Raw genomic sequence first — 27,236 nt, forward strand, 5'->3', positions numbered from 1 at the left:
CATGCACAGTCAACACCCCCCACCTCCCTCCCCTGTCGGAAACCCAACTTACCTGAATCCAGGGGGTCTTCCCGCAGGGGACGAGAAGGGACGCTGCTACTGCCAGCAGTACACAGCCAGGCTGTATTATTTTTCATAATACCGCTGACAGCGGTCTACTGGCGTGGTGCTGCTGGTGGTAGCAGCGCCACCTTAACACCGTTCGCCAGCATGGCCACAGCCGGATTTCCGCCCTTCTTGTGGCTGAAATCCGTCTGTGGTCATATTATGGCAGACAGATGCTAGCTGGGGCGACGGTCTTTTCGCGTCCGTCACCGCGGTGGTAGGCGGAATTTACCGCCAAAGTTAAAGTTGTGGGCCATAGTGTTGTGCCAACGTGTCTTGTCCACTGGTCAAGGAGGACAAACCAACTCCTTCCCCGTCATAGCACACTGACACCCAGGATCATAGAGGTGGCCTTCCAATAAGAGAAACCTAAAGGCTTCCCTTGATTATGTTGATGGATTGCAAATTCATATCTTCATAGATAGGCACTGCACAGCACAGGGGCAATGAGGACCAGAAAACACACCAAAGTGAAGCTGTGGAGAAAGAATTGGAAATATACTATTCCTGGCACCACCACGTTAAAAACAATAACAGTTAACAGAAAACAGAAAACATAGAATGACAGTCACAATGAGCTAAAAAGATTAATTTACTTGGCACTCCAAGAGGGACTGGAACCAATATGAAACACATGACAACAGGGGCTTCCACCAACAGGGAACACAGATAAGAGAACCAGCTGTTGTAGAAGGCTCAATAAACAAGACACCTACCCAACTCCCACTAGCCCAACACAAACGTAAAATAACACTGCTTTCAACACATCATGCTGAGCAACAAGCAGTATTCCACACAGAACGACACTTGCTTGTAAAGCCTACTCCTCGCCACATCACTGGAAATGAGCCAGATGGTCTTCATAATGAAAAGGTGCAATACTGAAAAACAGCATATGACTGCCCATGCTTCTATTGTGCTCTCAGATACATAATCTACATGAGGGACGCTCAGGATGATTTTCAATTTCGTAACTACAGAACAAAAAACTTAACTCCCTCATAAGATACGAGAAGTGATGGAGAGATGCACACAAACACACAAACACACAAACACGACTATGCAAGGCTCCCCTAAATGCGCATGGATGAATACATATAGGTGGTGCCATAAACACACCATTCATCTAGTAAACCAAAATATATTTACATTACATATATGTTTACATTAAAAAGAACACACAGAATAAGTGGGCACAGACTCGTGCATTTCCACACACAAACTAAATTAAATTACTACCATACACACATGGTAATGGGATCAGGATAAAGCATATATACACTTCACAACCTAAACCATGATCATGGAACAAGAGCACACACACACACACATACACACACCTCCACTCCTCCCCAAACCTCCTCCCCGTACAACCAAAAGTAAGACTCATTCTCCTTCAATGCACAGACTGATGAAGCATGTCACAGTATTGATCTAGCAACATTCGGTCACCACTCTGGAGGTCAGGAGAAAGCAAAATCATGATATCAGCTCTGAGTTAGCTAGTAATAAAAGTGAGAAATAAAGAGAGAGTTTTCTCAGCCAGAGTGACAATAGCCAAAGGGGAGAAGGCCATCCATGCAAGAGGACAGTCTTCTCTCTGCATTTTGTAGATGCAACATTAACACTGATTCCTTGAAGTGAGGGTAGCCAGCATCATCTTCCCAGGGTAAACACCCAGTAAAATCTATAAGGAATCAAATATACAGTATGGCTGATCATGGGGTCCAGTATGTGGCAGGACAAAGTAAATCAAGATGCGGTGTCTGGAAGTCTTTGAGAGTTTAGTTGTGGACGCTCTACTGTTGATCTCTCCAATATTAGGACATCAAAGAAGGTACACTTGCACTTTAAAATGTTGATTTTGTGTGCAACTAGATTATTGTGTCTTTGGGAGTTCCAGCGAGATGGGGACGAGAAAGGAAGAAACATTTGTCTCACCTCTATTAATGTGAAGGGATAATTTGTGAGAAATCACAGTCCTAGGACCTTATTTAGAGTTTGACAGACCGGTTCCTCTGTCAAATAATGGAAGATATCCCGTCCAAAGTATTAAAAACGCCATTGGCTAAAATTAGCTTGTAATACAGAGGAACATATTGAATATGTTTATGACTGTCCTTCCACCAAATTCTAAATAAAGTCCTCAGCAGCTTCTAGTTGCGAGAGTGTGCATAATTACCAATGTGATGTGACAATTATTACTTGAGCTGTCTTTCTTTATCTATTCAATGGATCTAAAGATCAGCTGCAACATATGGCATGGGTTCCCTCAATTCCAGCGGTACTTCCTTGATTTGTTGTTTGGCATTTTAACTCACTTAATTTGTGTCCACAAGTGTTCAACATACTTCATTCCAAAACTTGTGCATGTAAATTTCCAATCAATTTTCCTATAAGAAGAGTCTCTAGTGGAAAAGGTGAAAAACTGAGGGTGGGCAGGAATCTGAAAAGGGGTAATGGGTTGAAATATCATGCAGAGGATCACAAAATGCTTTAATGGGGAGTCACATTACTGGAAGGATTATGGAACTAAATGAAATTATTCAATCACAGGTGGCCATCAGCATGAAACCAAAAATGGAGTCAATTACAAGTAATGGGGAATTTCATGAGGAGACCTGGGGCAGCCACAATTACCAATGCCAGCCAGAATCTCCACATGGAACTCCTGCAATTTTGAGTTAAACCATCTGGGAATGAGGAATAAAAGCATGAAACCGTTTTTCCCAGATTCTCTTCTGAGTAGGTGGTAAATGTCTGTGATGTCTACGGAGTCAGGTGTGGTAAAGGCGGGAGAGTAGGAGAGAGACTGTATTGAGGAGGAGAAGATGTTTTCAGGCAGCCTCCCTCTGTCTTGGCTGAAGGTCAGGTGGGGGTCGGGATACAGGTGGGGGATGTCATGCAGCCCTTTCCCAATTGGATTTTACTGGCCAGAATTTCCATTTAGTGAAGTAGGGTCCAATGTTCCTCCACTGGGATATCTGAATGTAGGAACCACTGGACCACTTACAATTGTGTGGAATTGAATTCCACACAGGAATTCCTTTCAGCTCAACTTTTAATCAGGGCCATAGAAACTCAGTAAGAGTTACCGGCTACCTAATACAAACAAGTTTACCATGGAGGAAAACCTATAAAAAACATTATCCGAGAAGTAAAACCTGTGTGTGTGCTTCAATGGACCACTTTGGAATTCTTTAATTGTACCTTGGTTTAGATAGATGCTTCTATCCTCGTTTTCCACATCATGGATGTTCCTCAAATGTGTCTCTTCCTCAGTGTTCTGAAATAGACTTTCTGGTGTAAAAGATGAAAAGACATTTTTACTGTATATTGTATTTTATGCGTAGGAAACAAAACACTGAAGCACAACTAAAATGAAGTTCCAAATGTAGGAAACTGTGAGGGGATATTCATAAGTATTTGAAAGAATCAATCTGAACCCTAGATTGTAACTGATTTTTCAATATAAATTACCTAACATCATTCCAAACTGCTTAGAGATGTCTGACAGAGGAACAATAGAACAACAGACACGGAACCAATAGATAGATGGATAGCCCTAGTATATAAATATAATCAAATGATATTGCATGGAGTGGGTGACCTTTACACAGGAAAGAAAACACAAGAGGGCTCCCAGCTATGAATCAGTCACTTAAATCTCTGCACAACAAAAGGAATACAGAAAGATATATTTAGAGAGGGTGGGGGAATTGCAGACCCCAAATGGCTCCTCAGCTACTGACATACTACAGTAAATAAATGATAACAGAAATTCAGTGTGTCAGTTCTTTTCTCCATCTCCATGGATGGGTCAGATCTTCGCCAGTGCCCACTAAACCATTATGATTAGTTCAGCTGTGGTTAAGTGTGTGAAACTTGATCATGTATGTATGTCAGTATACAGTATTTCTATAGTGCAGACCTAGCCAAAAGGCAGAGGAGTGGTGTACATGGTCAAAGGCATGCTTAAAGTCAACGAGAATAGGATAGGAAACTGAATTATTGACACAATGTATTGTGATATAGGGGGGTCATTATGACCCAGGCGGACCTGCACAACCACGCCGGTGGTGGCGGCCAGACTGCCAACAGCGTGGCGGTGCAAGACCGCCAAATTTTGACAATGGTAGTAAACTGGCTGTATTGCAGCCAGTTCGCCACCTGTACCGCCAGGGTGGTAGGACCGCCTGGCCGAAGGTAGACCACCTTCGACCCGGCAGTCCACCTAACACCGCCCAAGGTATTTTGTGCATCCTTAACACCAAGGATTCTGTGGCGGTAGCACCGCCACGGAATCCCTGGTGGTAACGATACAGGCGACAGGAATGCTCATTCCTGTTCCTGTCGCCACTACAGGACTACCCAACCCCCCTGCCATGTAGGCCCCTCCTCTCAACTCATCTGAAGCCCCCCACCACACCAAGCCGTGACACCCCCACCCCGATCCCCATTCCAAACCCCCACCCTGTACATCCACGCAGGCACACATCACACATACCGACATACACGCACACATACATGCACACTCATTCACACACACATGCACACACGGCCACAACACCCTCCCACCCCCTGCATACATGCATTCACACATGCACACATACACTTGCATACACAGACACACAAACACACACAACATCCCCTACCCCCTCCATTCACACACACACACACCCATTCACGCACACAACACTCAACACCCCCCCTCCCCCTCCCCTGTCAGTCGATCACCTTACCTGGTGGTCACGGTGGTCGTCCAGGAGGAACAGGGTCCATGGCGCTTGCTCTGCTGCCAGAGCCCCGCCAACACGCCGCCACACCTACTACTTAGTCGTAATAGGGGTGGCAGTGTTATGTTGACGTGTGACGTGGCGGTGCCAGCGGAGCAACCTCCACTGCACCGCCAACTGCTAGTATGGCTGCTGGGAGCTCTCTGCCCAAATTAGCAGTCCTAATATGGCAGTCGGATGACTGCCACCACTGGCAGTCTTGTGGCTGACGGGACTTCGGCGGTCTACAAGTCAAAATCAGGGCCACAGTGTTCTTTAAAGAGGTGAGTCTTTGATTCCTTCCTAATTTGGAGCACCACTTGAGCATCCCAGGCGATAAAGGGATGTTGTTTCAGATGCTGGGAGAATCTTTGGAAGAGGCATATTGTCCTGTATTTTATCTATACTTCTTAGTCTGCAGTCTGATGGTGTCTGCGGGTGTGCTGAGAACCACCAGAGATGGCAATCTTGTCTGCAAAATAAGCGAGGGTACTGGTTGTGATGACTTTGGAAATTATGCAGATAATTTTGAAGATAGTGCAGGCCGGCAAGGGGGACTGGGGGGGGGAATGAAGTTCCATCAGAGTGGAGGTTGTATGACCAGTACTGAATGTGACCAAATTTCTTCAGGATCTGGGTAAGATGTGCTGTGGAGTGTAGGATTCCCATAACAGGTTTGAATGTGGAGTCGAGTAGGGCATTACCACCATCTAGATTCAAGAATAAAAGGGCTTAATCAACAGTATTGAAGTCATTTTCTGGAATAAACAGTTTGACGTTCTATACAAAGGAGAGCTGGTACCAGGCCATCTTTGTTTTTGTGGCAATGTGTTCCCTGAAAGAGAGGTTGGTGTCCAGGATGAATCCAAATGGTTTGGCATTCGATGAGGGTTCAGGTTCGAAGCCGTCAAGGTTCATGCCACTCACTCAGGTTTGTACTGTATCTTGTTTCTTGTTCATGGCAAATAACAGGAATTCTGTGTTGCCTGGGTTGAGATTCGGGTAGATGGTGGACATCCAGGTCTGTATGATAGGCAAGCAGTGTTTGAGGCATTGGATGTCTAAAACAGTGGAGACTTTCAAACAGAAGTGTGTATCATCGGTATATTGGTGAACCTTGATGCTGTTTTCTGCAAGCAGAGCACCAAGTGGCTCTAGGAAAAGGTTGAAGATAATAAGGGCCAGTATGGATCTCTGTGGGGCTCCTTATAGGGATCTTTTGTGGCCTGGAGGTGCCCAAATGAACAAACTGATGTCGGATGGATAAGTAGGAGGAGAACCATTAAATGACACCACCAGTAAATACCATTTGCGATTTGAGGGTGCATAAGATGATAGGATGGTCGACTACGTCAAAGGCAGCTAAGAGGCCCAGCAATATCAGGAAGCAAGGGTCATCTTTATCTACAGTGTCAAGAAGGCATAGTCTATGATGTGTAGGGTGGCGGTTGCTGTGCTGCAGTTTGATCTAAAGCCAGACAGGTAGTCATGCAGGTGATAGTACGGATGGGATCTTTAAGTTGAACAGAGACTGCTTTTTCAAAGACCTTGCTGAACAATCGTAGGTGAGCGATGGGCCAGTCATCAGTGTCTAGTTTAGTTTTCATTAGGATTGTGGTGGTCAGGCCTAACATGAGAGCTTCTGGGAAGATGCCTTAAGTGATAGAGGCACTGACAACGCTAAATAGGGGTAAGAGGGCATCCCCAGAGAAAACTCTCATGAAAAACAGTTGTAAGACATCATCTTCATAAGAAGTGGCTTTGAGGGACTGGAGTATATCGGGCAGATCTGGGAGAGCAAGTGCTTTGAATGCTGACCATTGCGAGATTCTACGGAAGAGATGGTTGTTAGAGATGAAGCAAGCGTGGAATCGTCGCTGTGCTTGTGAATCTTCTGTATTTATTCACAGATGAAGAGGCTGATGGCATTGCACTTTCCTGTGGAAGGAGGAATTAGTGATCGGGCAGGGGTTTGATGCAGTGCTTGATTGTCTTGAACAGCTTTCTGCTTCCATTGGTGGCTTGACTGTTGATGATGATAATATAGTACTAAATTCTGGCTGATGTGATGAGCCGTCTGCAAGTTGCGCTGAGGCCTTCATTATGAAAAGTCCTCCGGAGTTCGGTTTTGCTTCCATTTTCTTTCCTATCTGCAAATGAACCACGTATTGCTTGCAAAATCTTTAGAATACCAGAGTGACGAAGGCTCTGGCTTGAACTTGCATGTTGTAATTGGGACATGGACATTCACATAGAATTACTACAAGTTGCTGAAGTTGTTTAGAAGGTTGTCGACATCGAACATGGAGCTGATGGGTTAAGAGATGAGCAATATGTTGTCTATGGAGAAGTCTTTGAACTATCAGAAGGTCTGGACTTCTCTTTTTGTGCTGACCTTATACTGTTGGTAGCACACTGAGCCGAGAGAAAGACTACAGAGTGTCGGTCCAATCCAAGGGTATCAGTGGTGTGCAAAGGCTTTTTTGTGATGTTGAGAAGACAAGTTCAAGGATGTGGCCTTTAGAGTCTGTTGGTTGTGTTACATGCGGTACCATGTTGAGTGAGGTTGAAGAGGGTGTCTCTTGTTTTTTATGAGCTAGCAATGTCTGGGAGGCTGAAGTCACCCAAAAGAGTGGTGTAGGGGTGAGGGCATGTCAGGACAATTTATTCCCGAAGTAGCTATTTAGCACTATACAAATAGTTATTTATATTTTCATTTTTTAAATACCTTCAAAAGAGGAGTTCCTAAGGCCCAGGGCCATGGATCTGGAGTCTATCGCTATTGGATGAACTAGAGTTTTTTATTTTACTCAGAATCTCATTCCCATAGAGGCCTCGAAACATCTACTCCCCCACTCGCTATTTTTAGGATATACTGGTCCATTCTGGTGAGGGAACTTGAGCTGGAAAGGAACAGGTGTTCTGTTCATTCATATTAAAATGTCTTTAAATCTTATTTTATCTTGACATATTTGCTGTCTGTTCAAGGAGAGAGGTCAAATATCAGTTCGTCTTTTTACTTAGTGCTGCTTATCCAGAAATGGTGTCTACTTCTTTCTCTTAATACATTTTGTAAAGTAAGCTGTCTGACAAGCTTTGTGAAACAAAGGCCTATAGGATGTCAGTTTTTTCTAGCACACAACACGTAAATAGCTTCTAAATAAATAGTACAAATATCTCAAAATATATCAGGAATTACAAATGCATTTTTTTGTAAATCAGAAGTGTGATGAAAAGATTTAAATAGGAGCAAAACAAAATCAGAACACTTTACTTGATGATGTTCAAATGACACATATTTGCAGAAACTCGATTTCCAAACACTACTGTTTGTACACTAATAGTTTTAATCAGTAAAACCGCATGTTTCTTGGAAAATGTGTGGCTATTTTTAAAATGTGCTGATTGGAAATGACATTACGCTACTACTTCGTGCTTTAGTTACATATTCATTAAAAGTGCTAGTTTTGAACCATGATTAGAGAAACATTCTTGCTCCGCCCTGATGACAATCCTGTTAATGAACTGAGAGCAGGGCCACTGGAATCATGCAGCAGGAGAGGTCCAAATTATGTGGTAGGGTTAAGTCAATTATGTGGCAAGAAAAGGTAAATTATGCGGTATAATGTAGCACATTTTGAAATAATATTACTTCATTATTTTGTCATTTTAAAACTTTGTAGCTCTCTCTGGGTATTGGGTGCACCTCATTAGTACCAATTTAACACTCAAATGAAGCAATAAGCAACAGAAAGGTGACCAGTTCAGTTTGCAAAGGGCCTTCGACTGTGCAGCAACAAGTGTTGTTGCATATTTAGTAACTTTTGAACCATTTGAATTAGAAACAATTTATTTTGTTAAAATTTGCAGAATATGAGGCAGATGATAGATTACGCGACAAATCTATAATTATGCAAAAATGGTCATGTGTACCCTATATGCGGCTAGATTTGTATTATATATGGAGCAAACACTGAGCTTATTAAACAAGAGTTTTTTTGTACAGCTGGCATGCTGCACTAACATATTTAAAGCTGCTATCATATGTGATACGAAGAAAATGATGGCTCAGTGAATTAAAATATTTGCCTAGGATTAGATAATTTGAAACCAGTGTATGGATCAAGAGCATTACAGTTAGGTTGAGTAGATTATTTAAGTCACTAGACCTGCAGGTCTGGTAACATTTGTATGATTTTTCTGAGGCCTGGTATAGTGCTAAAACTTGACTCAAAACCATGTGACACCAAAAAAAAAAAAAAAAAAAAAAAAAAACTCACAACCCTTCCTGCACTGGTCAGATAACGTAGGGCAATTCAAGCATACTGTGGTAGATGTGTGTTACGAATGCATCACAGTTTTACAGGCCTCCATATTTTGAACAAAAGTGGCACTTTTTAGTATGTGCGCCTAATAGCTTCTTTCTCACTAGGATCATAAAGTTAATATCTGTTAAATTAATTATTCAGATTAATCAGAGTACCACTGAAGACTAGGTCAAGTATGTCCCTCTCTGGGACTGGCTCCTCTTTCTACCTCTCACAGGTTTCGATCTCTAGTTTTGACAGTATTTCCTGAGAGTTTCTAATTCATACCTCAGCTCAACCTCACCTCAGCTCTTCCTACAGAGTTCTAGTCATGCAGCGTTTTGAGTTCATTTAGCAGTACACAGAAAAGGAAAAAGGGTATGTGCATAGCCCTTCTTTTCTGTGAGGTGGTCTGGGGAACATCCTGATGAACTTGCACTTCTGTCCCAATGCAGAATAGAGGCGACTTTTTCCTCACTGCCTTAATGATTCTACGTTACAGTTGAAAGGAGGATAATTTAATGAAGTAGGTCGTTTGTCCCCTCACTGCTGTTTGCTTAGGGCCTGGTGACCATATTTGGACAGCCCCACAACTAATGAGAAGCAATACCAAATGGTGCACGAGCCAAGAATGGGAATTCCCAGGTGCTGGCCTCTCAGCTATCTTAAACGTTGACGAGCTTCACTGATCCACGCTGCCATCAACCTTCCCAGATTGTCTGGTAGGTAGGCAGGTTTTCTCCCACTATCTTTCTATTTTGCTGGTGACAGGTTTTTTCATCCAGACCAGCTGAGTCTTCGTTGGTTGAAATGTGTCTATTGTAGTGACATTCAGGGCATATTTCCCAGAGAATGACAGACCCAGCTTGAGCACAGTGGGGGCACGTTTATATCCTCAGCTGTGTGCGACACCTTACTTCTTCCTACATTGAAACAGGAAATGAACAGAGCCTTGACTTTCAGGCCAGAAGCCTTTAACACCACATAATATAGATCAGTGGTAAAATAAGAACATAGCCTCATTTTACTTATCAAACAGCTGCACAAACGTGAGAACTGTGAAAGATCACACTGCTAACTTTAATTTGGGATTTCAGGCCAATTGTATAGTCAGTTTAGAAAAAGCAACATTTCTTTTTTGAAAATCTGCCCTCAGAAAACTGCTCTATCGTACTTCAGCTGAACTCTCAGTCTGATGCTAAACCGTCAGGAGCAAGGTCTACGTTTGTATAAAGCCATACCAACGAACCCTTCTACTTCGGGTTCAGTTGCCTCCTCCATACTCTCTTTTCACCCCACGCCTTTGGCGCACGTTTGCTGGTCATGATTGCTGTTAATAATGCCTTGCTGTTCTATGCTGTTATTGACATGGGCAATGTCATATAAATTGTTTACTTCTCTTGTCATGGACTTCAGTGCTCCTACTCCTCTAGCATGTGTACATCCATTGTGTGTTCCACTTTTTGGTCTATTTTTTTCCTTCTCTTTTGAAAATAATAAATATACATTTTATAAAAAGAATCTGTCCTCCCGGTATCAAGCCAAGCTTAGGGGAAATTCAGCCAACTCTGTATTTGCCTCAAATGTTGATGGGGTCTCTCGTAATTTGGATTCAAGTCTTTACAGGGGTACATGGCTCTCATTTCATTTTACCATGTTTATAATTCTCAGAAATGTCTCTATTTTTGTTTTATACAACTACAAACTCCTATGTCTTTCTGTGAATATTCTATATAACACAAAACATCAGGAAGAACCCCACTGTTCATAAATCATGTGTTCGATTGCAGACATGTCTAAGCATTGTCCTTCTCAACTTTGTGGATAAATGTTTATTGATACATGGTGCTCTTTGTGCAGGGATGATATAATCGACCCTGGCTTTCTTTTTCTTTTTTTTCCATTTAACGATAACCCTTGCTCATCACACTTGTTATCATGAACCTGGTCAGCAATAATATTTGAAATGTTCTTGTTCAAAATACATAAATAGCATAACATGTTTTTTCAGGCAAAAGAACATAAATCATTGATGCTCTTGCAATACCTGTGTCTTAAAGAATTGTAAAGAACAAAAGGTTTGTGCAAGGCAGCTTCTGTGGGAATACCATTCAAATGATCAAATTCAGATCTTCTGAGTTGAGTCAAACTTGAAGTTGTTTCAAAACACGTGTGCTCTGTACTCACTTGCAGCACTGTCTTTGCTTTCTCTTTTCTCAGAGTCGAGATAGTCAGCAGAATACATCTCTACATCTTCCTTAATCTTGAATGGAACTGGCAATATATCAGCATGCCCTGTTACAAAAGCAATCCATTAAAAATCAAATGGTACACTATTGTTATTGCATGCAAAAATTCAAAGTTACTCATCCATGCTAAAGGTCAGACACAATAATGGCGGTAAAGACTAGACAGTTTAAGGAGTTGGCCCCTTTGCCCGTGCCACAACCCATTGTTCCTCCTGACCTCTGCAATAATTTTAGTCTACTTACAAGTAACTTCAAGCAAGTCTTGGAGGTATGAACACTTTTACAAAAGCATCTCATAACTACATGGGGCAACAGAATCCATACCCTTCTTATGGTCCTGTCAATGCCACAGAACATTGAAACTTGCTTTTGCTGTTAAGAAACTATCAGATCCCTCAACCTCATCCTGCAGCTCTCACATTCTACTGCAGTACAATGTGTGAAGGGTTTGTGATAAAGAGGCAATGGTCACATCAGGAAGTGAAAAGAATCAAATAATTACAATTCTCTGATGAAGGCGTTTATCATTGTAAAGCGATATGGATATGGCACTTATAGGGAACATGTATTGCTTGTCATTTACCAAGCTTTATCTAGATTAAATTGGTGCACATTCAGCACAAGGGGTCTCTTTGTGCTATATAACATGCTTATTGATTTCAGTATAATGGTACTTAATTTATCAACTCGGGAGGATGCAAGGCTGAGTAAACCAGCAGGAATTAAAATAGGTGGCCATGGGGTCAAACACAGATATTTCAGAGGGTGCATTAGTCTGCTGTGCCATCAGAGTGAGAGTCAGACTCTCGTACTTTCGAGTTAGATTTGAAAATACACAATCAAGATAATGGTGATTTGTAGTGCTAGAAGAGTACAGAAATGTGTTACTCGACATTCAATAAAAAACAGTAATTAACATTATTATTTCTATTTGTATTATTTAGGGAGCCTCAACTCTGACACATATATAGTTCATCCACAACTTCAAGGGGTTGGAATATTCCAAAGTCCAAAAGAACTCTTAAAAAGACTGCACTTGATATAAACTCACCAGCCTAGAAGGAGCAAATGGGATTTTGCTGAAGACATTTAGTTGTCTACTGTGTCCAAGATTTGATAAGGAACAGAAGAATACCAGTAAATAAAATCTTGGTGAGACACTGTTTCAGTAACTTGGCATACTGCATAAGGTTCAAGGTCTTCTGAAGAGGATAATGGTTGGGTATGCTATGGGAACATTCTGTAGTGTTATACACTGTGGTTGTGCAGTGGAATGTGCCCTAATACTGCCATCTTTTGCAGCATGTTTCTTCTGCTTCAGTGAATCGTTACACATGTCTTTTCATCTACAGAAACCCTCTATTGGGTAATGTTCTACTGGCCATTTTCATCGCTTTGAACTAAGTAATGATCAACTTTTGGAACTATTACTCTGGATTTTACTCTGAGGATGCCTTGGAATCACATCCTCGTGTGTTCAGAGACAGAAATGAAGGATAATATTTCAGAACGTAGGCTACTACCCCATACCATCATTGTCCGCAACATGATGTAGCTATGTGTTGTCCTGGTGAAGGTGTCAAGACTGGTGGGAAAGAAGGGGGAATTCGCTTGATTCTGAAGGAGAAAAACACTAAGAATGGGGTTGCGGCACCCAGAGGATCACATACACATCTACCATCTCACCCACTTTTGAATTGCTGCTTCCCTACAAGAATATGGGTGTGATTTGATTTGCTTCGTACATATATAGCTTCACACTCACAGGTATAACCTCAGTCATCGAGAATACACTGCAGCAAAGGGAACACTCATTACACATTCTAGAAATCCACCAAACTAGGATCATAAGCAGGTTACCTAAACTCAGGTGACTGCTGCTCTCATGTTCGTCTGCACCATACTGAGCCATTAGACCCAAATCCAGCTCATGTTCCATCTTCAAAACATCCTCAGAAGTGCGAAGAGTATAACCTTTGAGACAAACAGACAATTAATGGGGTGTAGGATGAACAAAACAGGTGAATAAATGGACTTTAGTCGGACTTAACTATTCAGAGAGATTAAAGATCTCTTGAAGTATTGGAAATTAGAATGACTCGATGCGGACGGACCACACTGCTTGTTTCCTAATAAGCAACAATCGGTGGACAGTGCTGTGGCTCCTGAAGAAGATGCACCAAATCAATAAGTGCCAGACTCCCTCAGCCTCCAAATAAAGCACACTTTACGATTACGGCTTCCAGATTGTTTCTGTTTCTTCACATTTTCAAATACTACTACAAATAGTAGGCAATCTTTTTTCCCTTTCAGTTTTTATTTGTAAAAACAGAAAATGCAAACGTTTGGTTTTTATCTGAGTGTCTCTCCATGCTGTGTCATGGCTGTCAGTCGATTAGTTACGAATATGGGCAACAGAGGGAATCAAAGCAGGATCGGATTCCCTAATGAAGCCTAAATCAGCTTTGGTTCTTAACATGTGCTTGCATTACAATGTTAATATTTTTAGGAAAGTGTGATGTGTATGAACCCTTAGCACACTAAAATCCTACAGACATCACTTAAGGATATACCTTTGTCAGTTAAATACATGTGGAAATCTACAAGCTAAAACGTCAACCCCTCGTCCACTACAAAATAATTATTGACAAATAGCAATAGGATGAGAAGGAAAAATAACTAAACATGGATGACTATAATAGCCAAGTCAAGGACCAAGTGTCAACGAGATACATCACTGTCAGTCAATACAAATGGAGAAAAAGGGACTCTCACAGAGGCTGTGACAGGTCTGCCCATGCACCTCTGCTTACAGAAGAACAATCTAATTGGAATGTCATTCATGTCAACCACCTTTACTCTGGACATCTGAGGAATGAGATGGTGAGCCGTCAGAGGAGGCCCAAGCATACATCTACTATCTATGTAGAATCAGACAAGAATAATCTGACAAGAGGGGGTGTCTCTACCCAGTTCTTATACTCATCTGGCCAGGTGATAGCAAGATAAACTCTGCTAATCAGACTAACAGTCTATATAGCTGTGTCTCTCACCTTGAAAATTCCCAACAAGGAAGGGTTTTTGACACACTGCAGCAAACAGTTTGAATGTTTTTGATTGTAGTTCTCCATGTCTCAGTTACATCAACAGCTTTATTTTTCTGTGTATAAATGGTGCTGCAACAATTTTAGAAACAACTAAAGACTAATTGCATAAGCAGTTAAATAAACATGACTTAGGCGGTTCTGATAAATGAGCTTCTTTTTTTCAAAATAAAATCTTGTTGCAGAGATTTTGCTGTACTGTAGGAATAGGCCTGGCCCATTTGGAATATATCAAACCCCTCTGTCATTGTTATAATGCACTCCTCATGGTAGAGGTCACCCAGAGTAGTGCAGCCTCCATCCTTCTATCTTTGGACTGCCATGGAATCTGCTATTTTGTGAAATGGTTGGAGAACCCAAAGGGGTATGTCAGGGGCAAATGGAACCCGTCAGATAACCCTTTTAACAGCACCCTCTCAGACGTCCGCCACCTGTCTTATCAGATAGGGAGTGCCCGTAGGGGGGGAGGGGGGGCTGGAACCCCGCATTAGAAGCACTGGAAGCTCACCCACCAGGTAGCAACCTCTCAACAAGGCTTTCTCCCTGGAATCCTCCGGATCAAGCCAAGGGATAGCATGTTGTAAATGTGCGGCCATATAACATAACTCCAGTTTAGGAACCTCCAGTCCTCCCCTTCACCACGTCCGTTGCAGTATGGGGAGACTTGCGCATTTGGGTTTATCCACCCATAGTAGATTTATGATGATACTGCTAATCATCTTAAAATACTATCTGGGGATAATATAAAAGGATTTCTGGAGTGTATATGCAGTCTCATTTTAGCCACAGCAATCTTCCCCATAAGGGATAGGGGAAATTCTCACCACAACTTTACAGAAGCTTGAAGTCCTGGCACCACCCTAACTATATTAAGGTCTAGTTAAGATTTTTCAGTGGGTACCAACCGGATCCCTAGGTATAGGACATTGCTAAATTCCCAGGGGACCACCAGGTGGGGGAGAACTTCTTGCGGTTGTCCAGACAGAGATCCCAGAGGATGCAATTTGGACTTAGAAGGGTCTACTCTTTGTCCTGACACTTTCTCAAATTCCCGCAACACAGACATGAGAATAGGCACTAATGCTAATGGTCTGCTAAGGAATATTAATGCATTATCGATGTATAGGGAGACCACATGAGTGGTCTCTTGAATTGTAATGCACCAGGGGCTCAATGTCTGTCGAAGGCTCTCCACCAGAGGCTCCATAGTCAACGTAAAAAGAAGTGGCGAAAGAGGGCACACCTGGCGCATTCCCCTACTGAGGGAAAATTATGTGGACACCTCCCTACCAGTTCTCACCCAGGCACATAGGTCAGTATATAGCAGATAGACCCATTTCATAAATCTGGGGCCAATCCAGAACTTCTGCAAAACTTGCCAATTCAGGGAATCAAAATCTTGTTCGATATCCAATAACGCAGGGCCAAAGCCACAGTAAGCAATTGTAAGGAGTGATAAATATGGGCGAGCTGTTGTATATTATTTAGGGTACTACGTTTAGGGATAAACCCAGACTGGTCGGAATGCACAAGGGAAGGAAGGCTTGGAAGGGGACGTGAAGCAAACACACAGCTCAGCAGCTTAACATCTAAGTTTAAAAGGGAAATAAATCTATATGCCAAGGGTATGGTGGTGTCTTTATCTCGTTTATGAACTATTATTATTATAGCTTCCTGCAAAGTGGGGGGTAGACGTCCCTGCCATAGTGACACTTCATACACCTCCAGTAATTTATCCGCCAGCATATCTACAGGAAAACCGTCACTCCCCAGAGCCTTTGACGTTTTAGGGAACAGATCACTGCTACGATCTCTTTTCTGGTTATAGGCTGATCTAGGCCTTCCCGGGTATTGAGGGTGGTAGTGGGAAAAGACACCCGGGACAGGTAGTCCTCGATAATACTCGTGCTTATTAGAGGTGGGGGAGCGTAGCTGTGACTGAGATATGAGCGGAACACCTCATTAATGGCCCTCTGCGGGTAGACTTAATGTCTACTGTCATCAGTCATCATGAGGATAGGGGAGTGGGATTCCTCCTGCTTAACGAATCAGGGTAACATGGCCCCTGTTTTATCACCATCCACATGCAGCTGTTGGCATTAAGCTGTATAAAGGTGTTTTTCCAAACAACACCAGTTATCAAGTAAGGATTTACGGGCACTGCGTTACTCCCCTAGTCATTCAGGCTTGGACGGGAGGTCCTTTTCAGTGTCCCCCAGATCTCTTTCGAGGAACTGGAAGTCTCTTTTCAGTTGCTGGCAAACCCCATATGTCATCTTAAAACAGACTTCACTAACGGCTGACTTAATCGCCTCCCAATCCGTTATCTTGCTATTCGATGTTGCCCAATTTTCTTGGAAAAAAGGGCCAATGAATTTGCAACTGTGTGCTCAAAAGGGGGTCCAACAGTGCCTCTGCCTGTAGGCACCATAATGGGATCAGCAGCCTCCCAATAGTGTTCAGGAGAGTCAAAAGCACGGGGAGTGATTTGAGAGGAACCGCGGCAAGTATGCAACACTCAACACACTGGGACCTAGGTCCTCCAAATTAATTAATAAACCAATTGGTGCCAACGGCGGGGTGTAGCATGAAAATTGTAGGGTTTGTGGATTACATGCCCTCCAGATGTCCCTAAGCCGCAATTTACACATCACATTGCTCATGGCCTCAGTCATATGGGATTTGGTGTGTTGGTGGGGAGTAGACCGGTCCACGTTGTCATCTAGACCAGAGGTACAATCTCCCGCTAAAAGAGTAAGGAAGGGGTCTGCTGCCTGGGCTACAGCAATGTAAAACGTGGGACTGTGTGTTAGGTGCGTATACATTAATCAAGCATACCTCACACCCTTCTAGCAATCCAAGTTGGATCACATATCGAACCTCTGAATCCAACACATGGTCTCTAAGTAGGAAAGGTACCCCGCCGTGCTACTCAAATTAACACTCCGCTGATGTGTCCCGCGTAAGAGTGGTGTATATTTGTCTCCTTCATCTCCGTCTCAGAAATCGGATACAGTCCCCTCAGACGTGTCTCCTGCAAAAATGCTATTGAGGTCTTATAGCGTTTAGGATAGGCGTGCACCCTTCTACGTTTTACTGCAGACATTCCATGTTATACATTTAATCGTGGGGTCCATTAGCTTCCAGGGTTAGAAGTACTTCCCCCTCACCTCCCACCTCCCTGGAGCCTCCCGGTCAGCTGATCCTGAAACTGCAAGTAGATCTACTTTACACAAGTGCAATAAGCGTAATTATAATCCCACAAATTAACATCTTCAAACCAAACGCTGGCACCCAACTCCTCCCACTCCTTGGGTAGCCGTGCCATGTCCTCCCACCCAGCTCCAAGTCAGCTGTAGACCTGTCCAGACCACCCCGTTATACCAACTGAAAAAAACAAATAATTCAAAATCTACACTAGAGGTGAAGATACCGGAGACGGTGCGAGGAAAATTTCACTCAAGCCCCCTCTGCATTTCCCAACTCACTGTTAGAGACTCCCATCCTTAAAGTATAAGCCTTAAGTAAAAAGGTCAAAAGATCAACAATGTGGTCCACTCCTACCCGCCTCCCCGCAGCCCGCCTGTCAGGAGTTGCACTCCCCCGGCTGTCGTGTGGGCATCCCCCTAGAGAAATACCCCCTAGACGTTTACAGTGCCAGACCACATTCAGAAAATGGCATCCCCTCCCAGGGTGCCCAGAAGTCCCAGAGCAAAGCCTTGACTTAGTGATTAGGATCAATCCATGCCAGTGCTATCACTAGAGGACTCAGGAGCACTGTGCCACTGCCGGAAGAACTCCTCCATATCAAGCACATCAGCAGTCGCACTCAAGGTACTATCTGAACAAGCTTTTATTCTACTCAGTGATTGGCTGCCATCCTGACTCCTCCGTCTACCTTTCCGTCTCCCAGGGTGGGCAGACCAGTGCTGGGTAGCATGGGCATCCCAATCCTGGTGGCCCGGACTCTGTCTTGCAGGATGCAGGAGAGCACCCAGCCAGTCACTAGCCTTCGCCGGGCTAATGAAGAAGGGTACCGAGCCTCCATGTTGCACTTGGAGCTTGGCAGGGAATAGTAGGCTGTATTTTAAGTTTATGTCTCTCATCCTTTTTTTGCCAGCCAAAAATGTCTTTCTCTGGTCTTTTACCCGTTGGATATAATCTCAGAAATTTATATCAGCCGCCCTTGGAACCTCGGAGGACCCTGCACTGTGACCTACTGCAGAATAGCATTGCTATCCCAGAGATTAACGTCGTGCTATAATGGCCCTCAGCGGGGCTCCAAGCTTTGGCAGAGGTGCCAGTGCTCCGTGGGCCCGCTCTATCGTGAGCATTTAGAGAGCTTCTTGGGCATGAGAGATGTGGTTATCCACTCCTCCAGAATAGTTCAGCGGATGGTCCTCCTGCCTTCTCATGAAAACCAACAAACGGAGGTTGTTCCCCCCGAGCGTGACTCTCAGAGTCCTAAATTCACTCATCCAGATGTGCCGTTCATTTCTGGAGGTCAGTCACTGTCAATCAGAGGTCATGGACCTCCTGCTGGAGGGAGTCTACACTCTGTTCAGTCACCTCCAGGCCCTCAGACACTTTACATATGTTGGCGCAATGGCAACCGCCTCAATTTTGTTAACCACCTCCGTCTTCGAGCCTTGGATTGCTGCCATTAGGTCAGTCACTGAGGGGGCAGCGTCGTCGCTCAACTCTGCCCCCCGCCCCCACGGAAGAGGCGGAGGCAGCAGGACCTGTGCATAATTGACAATCTTGTTTACCTGTTGCATCCTGGAACATTTATCTTTGACCATGGTGGCCTGCACTGACCAGGAGCTCCTGAGGGCTACTTACCTTTCCAGGGGCTATGTCCAAGGTGTAGTCCACGAGCTCCAATCTGCAGGATCCTTGAAAACGTCTCGTGGGATTCCCGCCAGCACCCCCTCTCCTCCGCCCACACTGTGCTCTAGGCTTCCCGAGCTCATCGCACACTTGCGACCGACATCACCACTAGCCTCGCAGCCCCCAGTCACCTCCACCAGTGCTGCCCGGGAGGAGGCCGCTGCTCACGGGCCCTGGAGAATCCACACTGCAGTTTTATCGGTGAGGGGGCCACGCCGTACAGTCTAGTCCCAGCGAGCAGGGGACTCCTCTTCTCTGCCACCCTGAGCGACCCTCGAGACTGCCTCCACTCACCAGCCCTTGATGTACGCAGCCAGGCAGCGCAGCTAGGCGACTCAATGAAGTCCCCTGGCTCCCAGGCGGACAGCGGGGGGCTCAGAAGATACAACAGTGGGTGGATGTCCACCTCAGGAAAGGATTTAATAAGGATATTAGATGGAGACAGGGCTTGGGGAGAGACGTCTAGCTGGCCATCTTGCTTGGCCACACCCCCCCCTGATAAATTAGATTCTTGTATACTACTGATGTAATGGAACCGGTGACATACAATTATCTTCCCCCACTTTTTGCTCAAGTGGGGAAGAAGTCAAGTATCCTTGTTCCACAACAGGCTGCTTAACCTCCTGACCATATCATCTCTCTACAGGGGTGGTTTAGCAAGCCTTTCCTCTTATTATAGTTTACAGCAGTGAAGAGAGTACTTCAGCATCATTATAAAGTTGATTAGGTTCAGCTTTTTTTTGCTTTATTTACAAATTGCATTGGAGTCTGCTGCACCTTGTGACTGACACGGTTTTTCCCAAACCAGCCAGGGGAGTAAATGGAGTTTAATTTGATGTGATATCACAACGAGCGTCTGTGCAGTGACAAGCTGGTCTCAAGTTGACAGATCAAAAAATATCTGTGTGAGGACAAGGGTGCTTAGGTATCTATACAGTTTGTAATACAAGTGCATCTGCAATCCTTGGATAAAAGCCCTTCTCTAATTTATTTAAGTCGAGCTGTGAAGTTTTTAGTTGCCTGTAGTAACGAAATATCATAGGTGCTGAACTGTAATAAAGTTATTACAGTTGACCTGTGATATCCAAATGCCTGCTGACAGAGCCATCGCCAAGATAAAAGGAAGGTCACAAAGCATAATTATTGCTGCACTTTAAACAATGACAAAGGGAGCTGGCATTCCATTCTTCTGAAACTCTTTTTCTAAAACTAACAACGATCAGCAGAAAGAAGATATTTATGGCAATGTTTATTTTTCCACGCTAAAAGTTATTACAGGAAACACAATCCCTCGGCATGTTTCTACACATTCTGAGAAAAATATTTCTTAATCTAACTTGTATTAAATTGATATGAATATCTTATTTCAACAAATTACCAACTGCTTTTGAGATTTCCATTTTGTAATACAGATTCTACTTTTATTCTGCTTATCTGCACCACGGTTTGAGTGGTTTGTGAGAAGGGTGATAGTGTTCCCATGTCTTATGAAGAATAAAACACCCTCTGCCATTCGTTAAAAGAATATTGCAAGTCACCTTGGAATTCCATGACCTTACAAAGGAACTCCTAGGTGACTTGCAATACTCTTATAATGTATGACAGGAGGCACTTTATCCCATATATATTGGATGTAAGGCGCAGCTGTTGTGACAAATGACCTTGGATCTGAAACATTCACCCAGAATTAGTTTACATGAGTAAAGAACAAAATGCAGGACAACAGAAGAAATAAAGACAGAGCTTATGCTTTCATAAATACATTGAAATTGTGTATTAATAAATCATGTGGCAGAGTTTCTCACTTGTGCAGCAAAGAAAGGCAATTTAAGTGGCATATTATGTGATTAAATGCTTTGAATTGCAAAATAACCCTTTAGCAGCCAGAAAAAAATAGGATTTTCATATTTGCTTTTCTTCCTCATTTTTGTTTTCTCACCTAAAATTCCTCTTATTCAGACAACGCCTGATTTAGGGCTAAACTGCAATGAAAAATCTGCTGATCCTTTATATACAATAAATAAATATGCCATTATAAGGAATAGCGCTTGTGGAATGACAATTAGTGATCAGACTGTTACAAAACAACATCATGGGCCCCTATTACGAGTTGAGTGGAGTGGTATTCAAGGGTGGAAATCTGCTGCTCTCAATTATAGGTGGGCAGGTGTTCTCGCACCTGGATTTTCTCGATGTAAGAACACCGAAAAAGATTTTAAGGTGCAAGCAATTGGCTAAAATCTCCATAAGAATAGGTTGCAATGTCCGTGCCTGCCGGACCCCTTCCAAGACACGAATGAGCATTACATCCTCCCCTTCCCTCCGCTACCTTCCTCACAAAAATCTGCCTGGGCTGGGTTCTTTGTGAAAACAACAAATGATGGACGGAATGCTGAACATTGTCAAACACTCACCCCCAGTCACAGATCTGGGTTTAATCCATCGTTCTTTTGCTCACCATGCCACCCCAGTTTGGACCCAGCCATATGCAAATCAGTCTTGATCCTGTTCCTCATGGGAACAGTCAGCCCGAACTGCCAAGCCAGGTCCTCACTGGACCGGAAACAAGCATCCTGGGACCGGTTTCGGGGTTTCACCCCTCATCAGCCAGGCTAGCTTGAATCCAGTGGCATGGGAAGCACGGGACCCACGTCTGGGCATACCCTTCCCACTTAGGGCGACAAAGCAAAAACAACAAATGATGGACGGAATGCTGAACATTGTCAAACACTCACCCCCAGTCACAGATCTGGGTTTAATCCATCGTTCTTTTGCTCACCATGCCACCCCAGTTTGGACCCAGCCATATGCAAATCAGTCTTGATCCTGTTCCTCATGGGAACAGTCAGCCCGAACTGCCAAGCCAGGTCCTCACTGGACCGGAAACAAGCATCCTGGGACCGGTTTCGGGGTTTCACCCCTCATCAGCCAGGCTAGCTTGAATCCAGTGGCATGGGAAGCACGGGACCCACGTCTGGGCATACCCTTCCCACTTAGGGCGACAAAGCAAAAACAACAAATGATGGACGGAATGCTGAACATTGTCAAACACTCACCCCCAGTCACAGATCTGGGTTTAATCCATCGTTCTTTTGCTCACCATGCCACCCCAGTTTGGACCCAGCCATATGCAAATCAGTCTTGATCCTGTTCCTCATGGGAACAGTCAGCCCGAACTGCCAAGCCAGGTCCTCACTGGACCGGAAACAAGCATCCTGGGACCGGTTTCGGGGTTTCACCCCTCATCAGCCAGGCTAGCTTGAATCCAGTGGCATGGGAAGCACGGATCCCACCTGCTCGGAGTCAGTAGTAAATGTGAGTGTTAAACTGCACTCTAGAACGCCACTTGGTAAATCTGGATCTGTACACTTATTCTCCAGTCTGGGGGTCTAACTCGTAATTGCATAGTACTGGTGTGGTGTTACTGTATGGTACTGGTGTCCATATGTGCATAATTTCCACCCCCAAGTATCGTGCAACTCTTTACTGGGCCATTGTGTCAATAATTCTGCCATTTGCCGACTCACTGCATCCATCAAGAATCTGTAGATTTTACTAAACACACTCCCTCAAGACCGAGCATGGTAATAACGGCAGCCACTTGCATAGAGCAGGTTTGAACTAAGAACCTGTAAAAATTTCAAAACATGACAAGACAGAGAATGTACTGATTGACAGAACTAAACTTCTCTGAAAGGACGGTAGTATGTATGCCGTAGGCTTGAATTATTTAGGGAGTGAAGCAGGCATAAATGTTAAAACAAAAAGGTGATTGTGGTAAGCCGTACCACAGGAGTGACTGGTGATGCAAACCGTCCCTGAAATATTGGTGGGATTGCTAGAAAGGAGATTATCTTACCCAAATTTCCCTGGTTCATACTCTCAGGATGCCCCATGCATGCCCCCAGTGACTGTAAAGCTCAGCTAGCGTTCAGACATTCCTCTTTATTTAACTACCTCAGCCGGTCCTCAGCCCACCTTCAAACATTCAGACGATTAGATAATTAGATCCCATCAGAAATTATTCGGGGTCTGAAGCTTGCTGCCAGGCTTACCCAGCAGATCTGCTCTAAAAACCACTTGGTGGGCACTCAGACACCATCGGCATGCCCTCAGAGTCCATGTGCCTGCTTCCAGAGACACTAAACAGCTGACCTTCCTATGCCCCCACAGCTGGTCCTCATCCAGTCCTGATTAGCGCTCGCTGACCTTAAACCTGCTCTCTGGTACCTCCAACACGCCGCGTATACTGCCTTCAATCGCCGCAACTGCTCTTCACACTGTTCCAATCTGCCCTAAAAACACTGAGTCGGTGTTCAGGTATTTCCTTCAGCCCCTCAAACGTACCTTGCTGCACCCTGAGAGTCTTCGATCTCACCTCCAGGCAGTCACCGAACTTCAGAAAGTGTCACTTACCTTCAAGACACCCCAACTGAGCACTAGACACCCCTACAACTGCCTGTCAAACTCTCAGAGAACCTAACCTGAACTTGAGCAAAATGTCCGCAACTTCACTGACTGGGGACACAGTAACCCAACCCTTAGCTATTCCACTGCTTCTGAGCCACATAGCCTTCAATATTCTCAGAATGGCTGCTATACAGGCAGTGGGATAGTGCTACACTTTCAACAAGAACGCTGCACTTCACGGTACTCCAGATAACAAGCTGGAAGTGACAGAGTATCCACAGTAAGAACATTTCGGTTACACCTGGTTTTGTGCAAAACTGACAGTCGGTCACAACCATGCCGGAAACCTATACCCAACCAAACATTCCTCACAGGTGGGGCAGTGCCTATTCCAGTATAAATGAACTACCTTGGAAGAGAGCAGACAGAACTTCACTACACTTGTGCCCTGACTACTGTGTTCTGCCCCTACCAAATAACAACCTCCCATGTGCAGTTGCTATTTATTATTGTAGATGCACCACATGATACCAAGAGCTGTTAGGCAAACCGCTGAAAACTGCAAAGTTGGCATTGTCTAGACCCTATTAGCAGACAAGTTACTTTAATACCAAGTTGTCCAGTTCAAACCAAGACATCTTCAAAGCATATAGATGTGAGCCAAACTTTGATAAACAGCAGTCAAGTGCAATGAGGGCTCATAATCTAGAACAGAGGGGACACCAAGGTGTCATCTGAAACAGACAAGAATCACATCTTCCCTTAATTGGGGCAATAGATATATACCAGAGTGCGATGTTTATCTTGAGAGATAAGGGAGGTTTCGACATAAAATGCGAGTTTCTCCCTCATTACTGCACCCAGAATTCTCACTATCACGGGCTGCTTAATTATTGTGTGAAGCATTACAATATCATTAAATGTTTTGCCCCGGAATGTGAAATAACCTCAGAAATCAGTTTATACTAACCAGTGTCTATGTTTTCTCCTCATTCCTTGGATTTTTTCTTTGATAGAGTCTGCCTTATTTTGCAGAGTCAAACGCATATGTGAAAAATCTCAAAGGTGCAGATTCACTGCACAGCTTCTAATATTGATTCCACAAGAAACTCCCGTTTTCCCTTGAACTGTTATTACAATGAAACTAGCACAGTTAATGGTATATTTTATAATCAGTGGTAATATACCAGAGGGATGGAAAATTGAGAAATATTGAGTCTTAAAAAAATGAATACGTTCAGAAGTGTGGTACAGACAACAAAGATCTTTGAAAATGGAGGTAGTCTTGGATGAGGTGAAGCATGAATATTCTGAAAGAGTCGGCCAGTGGAGAATAATGCCCTAAGAGCAAAGTGGTGGTTCTGGTTTGTTGCAAATTTCAAATCCAATTGTTCAGGAACGTTGCTTTATTCTTATAGCAGAACAGGTTAACCTCTCAGGTTGATGATAACTATTCCTTTTCTGAGCAGTATGAAGGTTCTTAAGAGCAGAGGGTTCTACCTTTTTAATATCTTTAAGTACAATATATGAATCCTAATGTAATCACTTTAGCTCAAGTACCCCACACGTTCTTCCTCACCTGCAATTGTACCATCACAGCTTTCACTTTGACCTGTGTCTTCAGGGTCCATCTGGACTTGTTTTATTTGTCGTGTTTTGCTGAGCAACACATCAGACTCATCAGAAGTACCTATTAATAAATAAACAAATAATTATGAAGTTTAGAATTTAGTTTATGTGAATTTCTGTGTTTTCTCGACTTCTTAAAATCTGTGTTTATGGCACCCAAAAACATTGCCAGAAATCGTGTATTTTCAGTTTCTCCAAATTACAATGTAGATAACATTACCAATAGTATTTTTATTGCAGCAGGACCATCTCAAACATGATTAATTTTATTTGTATTTAGTTTTGCTAAACGAGCTGGTATCCAAGGGTGTCCAAGCACTATAAACTGTGAGACAGTGCATGCAGCAGAACAGAAGTGACACAGTAGAAAAGCTCGAATTGTTGTTTTAAACTGGTGAGTTTTTAAAAGTTTACAAGAAAACATTTAAGAAATGGGACTCTATGTGGATTGTAAAGGACAAGCTGTTCCGAGCAAGGTCAGTCGGCACTGGAAAAGAATGTCCTCCTAAGCGTGTACTACAGAACCTGGGGATGGAGACCAAAGTGGCAGCTAAAGAACAAAGCTTTCAGGATGGTTTGTAACTAATGAACAGCTGGGTCATTTAGTTAGAAGAAGAAAAGGGGTTAAAATGGCCTTGCGGCAGAAGCATAGTGCCCTTAAAAGCATCACTTCTGAATATGAAGCCAATCAAGATGTGAGGAAACTGTAGTATGTTTAAGGATCTCCATTACAAGGCTAGATGACACATTTTGTACAAGATGAAGTTTGTGTAACAGAAAAGATCAAGCCTGCTTATGATCAAGGCCTGGATAAGAAGCTGCCTCGAGGTACGTGGAATAAGAGGTAAGACTTTCCTTAGGACTCTCATCAGAAAAAAAACAGATGATGGTAAGTGAACTGGCCTCAAAAGAAATCTTATTGTCAACAATGACACCCAGATTACAAGTGTTAGCAACTGGAGAGGGACAGGAGACTGGAAACTCAAGCCACCATACTGGAGATCAAACCAAAGAGGTGCCAAACCCCAGTACTTCGGTTTTATCCGAGTTCACTCTTAGGAGTTTATGTTCAGCAAATTGCTAAACGCAACAAGGCAGCTTTTAAATTGCTCCTGAGTGAATTAAGGTCTCCATCAAATCTCCAAATAATCTGCACCTCATTTGCATAGCACAAAATTGAAAGCCACAGAAGGCAATAAGGTCAGCAAGGGGAGCAACATATAGGTTAAAAAGTGTAGTGCTTTAGGCTGCGCCCCGTGTTACTCTGGGTGAATGTTTAAAAACTGACCGAAAAGATGAGAACTGAACTGCCTGTGATCGTTATCTGGAGGTTACAGGCAGTAAAACAGGCCACAAAAAAAATACAACCATAATGGCCAGCAGATGAGTCTGTCCAGTAAAATGTTTATGAGAGACCATGTCAGAAGCAGCTAATAAGTCAAGGAGTACCAAGTCTGATGAACCTCCAGCATCTATATCATTTAAATGCCATTAGCTGCAGGAATTAACACAGTCTCCGTGGTCTGGACAGGATCAAAAACTGTAAAGGAAAGAATTATTTCCAACGTAATGCGATAGTTGGGAAATAACACAACTGTCAAGAATTTTGGTGATGAAAGGAAGAAGAGAAATAGGCTGATAATTTGAGAGGATCTCCAGATCCAAGTACATTTCTTCAAAAGCTTGATCACTAAAGCGGCTTTGCAACATTCTGATACCAGGCACCTTACTAGTGACTGACTACATATGGATGGAATCGCTGGCACT

At 43.5% G+C, this 27,236-nt stretch overlaps 1 protein-coding gene across 1 annotated transcript in view; it reads right to left on the reverse strand.

Moving 5' to 3' along the window:
• The window catches only part of LOC138286436 (zinc finger protein interacting with ribonucleoprotein K-like), a 96,611-nt gene that overhangs the window by 53,419 nt on the left and 15,956 nt on the right, over positions 1-27,236 (reverse strand). Inside the window, exons 4-7 of the mRNA XM_069226697.1 lie at positions 25,420-25,530; positions 13,297-13,410; positions 11,375-11,482; positions 3,316-3,405 (exon numbers count right to left, since the gene is read on the reverse strand). Of these exons, the coding sequence (XP_069082798.1) occupies positions 3,316-3,405; positions 11,375-11,482; positions 13,297-13,410; positions 25,420-25,530 (423 nt within the window). The remainder of the gene's footprint in view (positions 1-3,315; positions 3,406-11,374; positions 11,483-13,296; positions 13,411-25,419; positions 25,531-27,236) is intronic.

Source organism: Pleurodeles waltl, chromosome 3_2 (assembly GCF_031143425.1).
Source record: "Pleurodeles waltl isolate 20211129_DDA chromosome 3_2, aPleWal1.hap1.20221129, whole genome shotgun sequence".
NCBI classification, from domain to species: Eukaryota; Metazoa; Chordata; class Amphibia; order Caudata; family Salamandridae; genus Pleurodeles; species Pleurodeles waltl.